This window comes from Capsicum annuum, unplaced genomic scaffold (assembly GCF_002878395.1).
Source record: "Capsicum annuum cultivar UCD-10X-F1 unplaced genomic scaffold, UCD10Xv1.1 ctg4897, whole genome shotgun sequence".
Lineage (NCBI taxonomy): Eukaryota > Viridiplantae > Streptophyta > Magnoliopsida > Solanales > Solanaceae > Capsicum > Capsicum annuum.
The window spans coordinates 45,539-54,210 of record NW_025856717.1 but is presented as its reverse complement, the minus strand read 5'-3'; the positions used below and the strand labels follow the sequence as shown (position 1 = coordinate 54,210).

The 8,672-nt window shown below is 34.7% G+C and overlaps 1 protein-coding gene across 1 annotated transcript; it reads right to left on the bottom strand.

Moving 5' to 3' along the window:
- Positions 1 to 6: 6 nt before the first annotated feature.
- On the bottom strand, positions 7 to 1,912 carry LOC107859849 (golgin candidate 6; the record flags this gene model as incomplete). Its single annotated transcript, XM_047403859.1, is given in 7 exon segments — positions 7 to 602; positions 708 to 776; positions 849 to 918; positions 1,011 to 1,084; positions 1,181 to 1,327; positions 1,638 to 1,687; positions 1,785 to 1,912. Coding segments are annotated over 7 exon segments (700 nt in total), but the record flags the coding sequence as incomplete, so codon positions are not given.
- Positions 1,913 to 8,672: the final 6,760 nt, after the last annotated feature.

The window sequence follows — 8,672 nt, the reverse complement described above, 5'->3', positions numbered from 1 at the left end:
CTAAAACCATCCAACGCTAGCCTCTCACACCTACGGACCGGGGCATCAAGTGTGCTAGTAACACATATAGGCAATATATAGAAACCATGAATTACAAATATTTACAATAAAGAATGATGGTGATTGAATGCCAGAAATAAGAACAAGATAAAAGTTCTGCTCAGATACTCAATGGAAAAGGTAAAAAGGCAAGATAATGACAGACTACACAAGTTCAACACCTTTGAACAAACTCCAGCATGATTAGCCAATAATAAGAGTTGCTTAGTTACAAAGTATTTATATCAAAATCAGCATGAATTTAAGTGAAGAGCCCAAAAATTTCAACGACACTTGAAGTGAATTGAGCATGTGATGACTGAAAAATCATTCATTGCAGCTCCCTCCAGAAAATTTGCTGGATTGTTTTGTTAACGAGGTTGAGCAATGCAACATCAGAGTCATCTAAGTTTTCCAATCTCTACTATTCTAAAAAACATTTTAGAATTAAGCTTAAGATCACTTGTCCAAACCTGCACAGCTTCTCCTTCTGAACCTCCCTCTTTTATAATGCTGAATATCATTTCAAAAGCACCTTGACTAACCAGAATTTTTTGAATTTCCTGTAGCTTTCAAGAGAGTTAAGCCAAATGCTATGCCCAAAGTACGTAAAATTTGAAGATTACAGCAGGGGGAGGCAGCCACCAAGGAAAGGAAGCAGCACTCACTTCAGCCTGGCTCACTTCAGCCTCACGGTTCAAGGAAAACAGAAGCCAAAGTGCCTCATATTGTATGAGCTTCAAGACATGCCAAAGTTAGAAACCCACGAAGACAAAGAGCATAATCATTTTATCATTTCCGGTTCATACCTCATGACAATCCGCACACATATTCATCAGTTGTTGTATCCGGAAAATGTCAAGCATAGCTACCGTTAACCTGAATATTATTTCAGCATGCCGTCTCCTCAAAATGGGTTTAAAGAAGTAATTGAAAGTTGAAACAATATGCAGTGAAAGTAATAGCCATACTTTTGTGGAGAATTAGTTAGGAGGGCCTTCAAAACTTTAAGTGTATAGTATCGTACATAGAAATCCTCATGTGACTGGCAGAGTAATTAGATCAGCCAATTGCAAAGAGATAATTCACTATACAACTAAAAGTCTAAAACAAGCAAGAATAATAGCAACAACATGCTTACCGACAAACCTAAGAGAAGAGAGATACTATTTTCTTCTTGAAAGAGCAAGTCACTATTCATCACATGTGGCTGAACCTCATCCGCAGACCCTTTTTCATGATTTATTGGAGTTAAAGTGTCCAAAAGAGTTAGCAAAGCATCCGTGACCTTCAAGCACCAAATATCTCTTCTTTACTCAATCAATTCAATTCTCAATACTCTTCTCTTTTTTTTTTTCTAATTTAACAGTATTGATTTCACTCCAACCATCAATATGTTCAATTAAGTCAAATTTAGAGTGATCATTGGTACCACATAAGCAATAAAGAATCCAATCAACTAGAACAATATAAGAAATCATAAAAAGACAAGAAACATATAGCTTGAACGTTCATGCCAATAATACATAGAATGCATAAGCCCCACTAAAATACATTAACATATCTTAGTTTTAAAATTGGTAACAAAGCAATTGTACCATGTAAACATTATCGCTCTCCTTTAAGATGTTCAATATCACTTGGAATCCTGTAAAAAATAAAAGATTTAAATAAACATCATCATATGATGGCGAAGAAAAATAGGAACAGAATTTGCGTGCAGATAACAAGATATCAATACTAACCCACTGCTCCGAAGTTCTTTTGTCCAGCAGAACTTTTAGAGACAACCTCCTGTATTTCCAGCATAGCAATGTTCCTGTCCTCAGTCAGCTCACCGTTTCTAACCCGGTCAAGCAAACATTTGATATTCCTACCAGTAAAGACAACAAACTAGATTAATCAACATGCTAGACAAGTTAGACTAAAATGCAACATGGAAATTGTGTTGTCCTATCTTAAGAAAAAGCAAATAGCAGCACAAGATAATCAACTGGACAACCTAAGGGAAGAACTTAATTTCCAGGATCATAATGTCTTAAACAATTCCCAATTCTAGCAAGAACAGATCTCTTCTAACCATACTGGAAACAGAAGTATCTGTACCAAGGGTTCACAGATGGATGCTATAAATACTTAAGTCTTAACCCATCAAAAGATATGATTAGAAGAGGTGTTTTTTGAATTCAAAGTGAGTAAATATAGACCAGAATCTGTTTCTTGTGAGGAAGTGGATCATTTTTGTCATTATCTTTTCTTTAAGATTATTAGTTTTAAAAGGGTTTTCTTGATAACCGAGAAGTCCTGGAAGATGAGCGACAACTTGAAACTTGAAGGATAATGGGCCCGTCCCTCAACCTTTTTTCACTTCTATACCAAGCATCCGTCAGAGGGTCTCTTACCACTAAACCATAAGTCCTGGAGGTTTATTTTTATTATTATTATTATTTTATTTATTTATTTATTTTTATTTTTATTGGGGGGAGGGGGGGATGAAATCCTCATAAAAACATGCCTTATTTTCAACACTTAATGACAAAGAAATTCTCCCACATGTGGAGTCATCAATTAAGGGGATAATGCTGCTTCAAGCCCAAGGGATTCTGCTGGTTTTTAGCTTTGAAATTGAAGAAATAACAGAGAAAGAGTTGAAGAAAAATAAAATAGTCAAAGAGAATTATTTTATTAATAAATCAAAACATATATTTATAGCTAAATTTCTAACTACACTCCAATTTAAATTAGGATAACTAATTTCTATTCAAATAATAAAGGGACAACTAATTCCTAAGTCACATAGGACTCTAATAATTAAAAACTACTAAAAATATATATTCCTACTTTATTTCTGAGACATATTTTCACCACTCCTCCTTGGATCAGAAATTTTCTCGGCTTCGGTTGAATTTGACCTCTTGAATAAATCCGCCAATTCGTCTTTGTTCTTGCATGACTTATGTGCATCTTCTGTTGTATTAAATAAGAAACTTTTTCCTCTCATATCAATTTGTAAAATCTCAAAATTAGTGGAATCAAAGATTCGATCTCCAAACAATAGTTTAAATCCTTCTTCCATTAGTTGACCAACACTTAACAAACTTTTATGAATATCGGGCACGTAAAGGACATTTGAAATTATTTTTGTACCTGAAATTATTTTGATTGCAACATTCTCTTTTCCTTCTGTAGGAATATAGTCACCATTCCCAATTCTGATTTTCTTATTTTCCAAAGACAAAAGTTTTTCATATGTCATTTGATTTGTACAATCACTATCAATCATCCAAAAATCAGATTTCTTGGTTAAAGAATATGTTGCCACAAATAAGTGATCTTCTTCTTTTTTGGTGACTTGGACATCTGCTTCATATTTTTGAGATTTGTTTTTGCAAATCACGGCTTCATGGCCAAGTTGATTACAACTCTAGTATTGTGCATCTGGTCTCTTCCAACATTTAAACGGAGGATGACCTATTTTGCCACAGTGCTGGCAAGGTGGGTATTTTTTTCTTGAATTATTACTCTTGCTTTGAGTCTTGTGGTTGACTGCCAAAGTTCCTTCAACCATACCATCCTGCCTCATAAGCCTCCTTTACTCTTGCGCCTGCAACGTATTTAACAATTTTGCCAAGGTGATCTTGGACAGGTCTTTTGTGTTTTCCAAGGTAGTTATTGATACTTCGTATCTTTCAAGTACTGTAACAAGAATTTTTCCAACAATTCTCGAATCTTTAAATTTTGTGCCAAGTAATCTTACCTTGTTAACAATGCCAAGAAGACGGTCTGAGTACTCTTTGACGGTCTCAGATTCCTTCATCTTTTGCAATTCGAATTCCCTGATTAGATTCAACACCTCCATACCTCGTGTCTTTCATCTCCTGTATATTCTTCTTTTAGATAATCTCAAATTTCTTTTGCTGATTTAAAGGCCATAATTCTCGTGAAAATTGTTGGAGAAACACTAACAAACAAAGTCGCTTTTGCTTTTGATTTTCTGATTTTTCTTTTCCTTTTGGCTTTTGATCTGGGCCACCGTGGGATTATCGGGTAGCGGAACATCATAATCCTCTTCAAGGGCACCCAAAGATCTAAAGCCTCAAGATAAGATTCCATTCTTACTGCCCAAAGATGGTAATTCTCACCATCAAAGACAGGAGGAGCTATTTGGGAAAAATTATTTTCAGAATTCATCTCTCTCATAGATCCCTCAAGAATTTGGCTCTTGACACCAATTGTTGGGTTTTAGATTTGAAATTGGGGAAATAACAGAGAAAGAGTTGGAGAAAAATAAAATACGGTAATAGTATTGTCAAAGAAAATTATTTTATTAATAACTCAAAACATATATTTATAGCTAAATTTCTAACTACACTTCAATTTAAATTGGGATAACTACTTCTTATTCAAATAATAAAGGGACAGCTAATTCCTAAGTTACATAGGACTCTAATAATTAAAAACTACTAAAAATATCTATTCCTACTTTATTTCTGAGACATATTTTCAATAGATTCTTTTAGTTATATCCATCCAAAACCAGAAGCCTAAGATCAAACCCCGCTTCCATATTCCAATACACCTTGGGACCAAATATGCCAAATGTACATACATGTTAAGAGTCTCAGGTGTGGGTTGTTATGTTCTTTAAAAGTTGTCGGCAGTCTTCATCTAATGAGCTCGTTTTTTAGATTGAGTTAGATCCATGGTAAACTTCCTTAACATGGTACCAAAGCCAGACCTAGCCATGTTCCCAATGTTGGACCATGGTGATATACTATCCATGATTTAGTTAGGCAAACCTAGGTGTAACGAAGGGTGTTTTAGTCCCACATTGGCAGAGGGTATGGGCTTTTATCTCCTTGTATGATTTTTGGCAATTCTCACCTCCCGAGCAAGTTTTTTAGGTTAAGTTGGTCCAATATCCTTGACGTGTATGTGTATATATATGTATATACACAATAAAACTGAAAATAAACGAGATATGTATATAAGTAATAGTAATAATAATAAGAGAGAAGTATCGATTACCCCTTTGAACTTGTCACATTTTATTCATGGTACATCTGAACTTTGACTAGTTCTAAGTACCCCCAAACTTGTTCTTTTACTACATCGAGTGACCTTTTCTGCTAATATGGCAAAATGTTTGATCGCACACTCTATCACGCGTGTGATGGAGTTATTTTTTGGCCAAATCATCATTTTTAATGATAAAAAAATGAAAAAACTCCATTTTTCTTTATTTTTTTCAAAAAATTCCATCATCCCTCTTTCTCCATCACTTCCAATCTTAAAAAAAAAATTCATTCTATTGCTTCTACTTTATCTACTTATTTCTAACTCCATGAGTTATATAGGAGACTTGTTTGTGCATGTGGCTCTCCTTTAATTGTGAGAATTTCATAGTCGGATGACAATTCCGAACGTAGATTCCTTGGTTTTATGCATGATGGTGTATGTAGTTATATTGGTTATCGATTTTTAGACCCTAACGATTTAATTTTTGATTTAACCGATAAGAAAATACTCATGAAATAGAAAAAGTAGTAACTAACATGAAAAGAAACTGAATCTTAGTCGCAACCAAAATCCTACTTATATCTAAAATATATTAAAAGTGTGAAGATCCTTAGAAAAATGATTTAAACTTTTTACCCTTCATTAAAAGACTGCACAATAGACAAAATCATCTTTTTATTATTTTCCTCAATTAATTGTTATTTAATTATAATTCTAATAATTACTTTTACTTATTTATAAAAGGTAAGAACTCCTAATTGAACTATAGTTTTCAAATACTAAGTATAAACATTTTACTATTTTTCCATAATTAGATATTTAATTTGAAAAATCAAACGACATGTTATTAAAGCACACTTCTAATTCCAATCAATTCTAGGAATCCTCCACCTTTAACTTGTTAAAAATTTTTAAAATATATAATAAAAGAAAAATCATATTATATTAGAAAACAATTTTCAACAAATTCTATTCTATTAGGGATAGAAAAACTATATTCTTATAATAACATCTACAATATAAAGTTTGATGGCAAAGATATTCTTGTAACTGTTTTTTTGATAAGCTCTGAAGGTGTGTCTATAATCACAAAAAGGTTAAAATTAATCATATTATTCTAATATCTCGATTATCATATTGTATTGTTGTAATTTCTTTATGTTCTGTTCAAGTCTATATTGTTTGATAATAAATGTTTGATCGGATTTTGAGGAATTTTTTGTGTTAAGGTTTTAGATTTAATAGTGTTGTTCTAATATCTCGATTATTGTAGTTTCGTCTCTGTTACTATTTGTTGTGTTTCTGTTTAATACATGTGGTAGATGAACATTCGATCGGGCTTTGAGGAATTTTTTTTTGCAAAGGTTAGAATTTAATCATATTGTTCTGATATCTCGATTATTGTATTATTTTGTTGTAATTTACGGGTGATAGATGAATATTCGGTCGGTCTTGAAGATTTTTTGTGTAAATGTTAGGTTGAATCGGGGGCGGCTCAAGCACTTTGATGACATAAGGCGAAAATTGAATGGAGACCTTAAACTTTTAAGAAAAAATAAATTTATAGTTTTTTATAAAGTCTGTTAGATTATGATTAGAAATATGAATAGTATATACCAAATCCTACTTGGAAAAGGATTGTACTATAGTGTCTATAAATAGGGTCTCGAAGTAACTATGTTAACACAATTTTTCAATAATATTTTCTCAATTAATTCTCATATGGTATCAGAGAGCTGGTGAGAAACTTCAGAAAAGAAAACTCAGTCACCGTCGTCAATTTCGGTGACTGATTTGTGCCATTTTTTATTTTGTGGGTTGTGTGAAAAATACAACACCATCAAGAGGTTCGGAAAGCTCAGGCGACACAAACCCAACTAAACCCACCGGAAAACAACCCTCCACGCACCCCCACGCGCCTGACGGAAATCCGGCAAGATCAACCACGCGTCCGCGCGTAAGACTTCTCCGGTTGAATTTTTTGAGTGGTTCCTTTTTGTTGGGGTCTCCGTGCTATTCTGATCAGGCCACTTATTTGTTTTTCAGATTCCGGTGACTTTTGAAGATTCTGGTCGCCGGAATTAGGGTTCCGGCGACTTAAAAAAAAACTGAAAGTTCAAATTTCCAGACTTCCAAATTCTGTTTCTTGGTATTTTCAAGTTAAAATTTCCAAGATGTCTTTTGGGTATAATTTTTTTGGGCCCAAAACTACCAATATTGGTAGTTCAAGTCCTATGATCACTTCCGAACTATTAATGGGAAGTTCAAATTATTTAGCCTGGGCTTCCTCAGTTGAGTTGTGGTGCAAAGGTCAAGGTGTCCAAGATCATTTAACAAACAAGGCTAGTGTGGTAGATGAAAAGGGAAAGCCTAGAGCGGAAGATGCGAAAGCTAAAGAGCAATGGGAGAAAGTTGACGCTCAATTATGTACGCTCAATTATGTACTCTCTTATGGCGATCTATTGATTCCAAGTTGATGTCTTTGTTTCGTCCATTCCAGACGTGCATTTAGTTTGGGAAAAGGCTCGTGCTTTATACACTAATGGCATATCTCGTTTTTATGATGTGATAGCTCGAATGACCAACTTGAAGAAACAGGAATCCGATATGTCTACTTACTTGGGACAAGTACAAGCAGTCATGGAAGAATTTGATACATTGATGTCCGTCACTGCGGATGTAGAAAAACAACAAGAGCACAGATAGATGTTTTTAGTTCTTACAACAAGAGCACATATAGATGTTTTTAGTTCTTACACTTGCTGGACTTTCTACTGACCATGATGATGTACGTGATCAGATTTTAACTAGTCCAACAGTTCCTATAATTGATGAGTTATTCTCTCGTTTGCTTCGTCTTGCCGCGCCTCCCAGTCACAAAGTAGTTTCATCACCAACTGTTGACTTTTCTATTCTTACATCTCAAACCATGGAAAAACGAACATATCAGCCAATAGAAAATCGGCGAGGAGGAGGTCGTTTTGGAAAATCTCGATCGAAGTGTAGTTATTGCCATAAAGTTGGACACCCTCAGGATATATGTCATAGTTTGCATGGTCCACCACCCAGTTATGATCCTATTGCTGTAAAGGAATATAATGAGTTCCTTCGGAATCGAGCAAGCAAGCAGACATCTCCATAGCCTAATCGACCATCGAATAATGCTCATATTGCCCAAACAGAATATGATGAGTTCCTTCAGTATAGAACAAGTAAGCAGATATCTCCACAAGTAGCCTCAGTTGCCCACCCTGATGCTTCTGTTGCTGGTAATCCGTTTGCTTGCATTTCACAGTCTAATACTCTTGGATCATGGTATAGCAGAAAGAAAAAATAGGCATCTTCTTGAGACTGCTCGCACTCTTCTCATTGAATCTCATGTTCCGCTGCAATTTTGGGGCGATGCAGTCCTCACATCCTGTTATCTAATTAATAGAATGCCATCATCTTCCATTCAGAATCAGGTTCCCCATTCTATATTATTTCCACAGTCACATCTCTACTCTATCCCCCTCTTGTCTTTGGAAGCATATGTTTTGTTTATAACTTAGCCCCTGAAAAAGATAAATTAGCCCCTCGTGCTCTTAAGTATGTCTTCCTTGGTTACTCTCGAG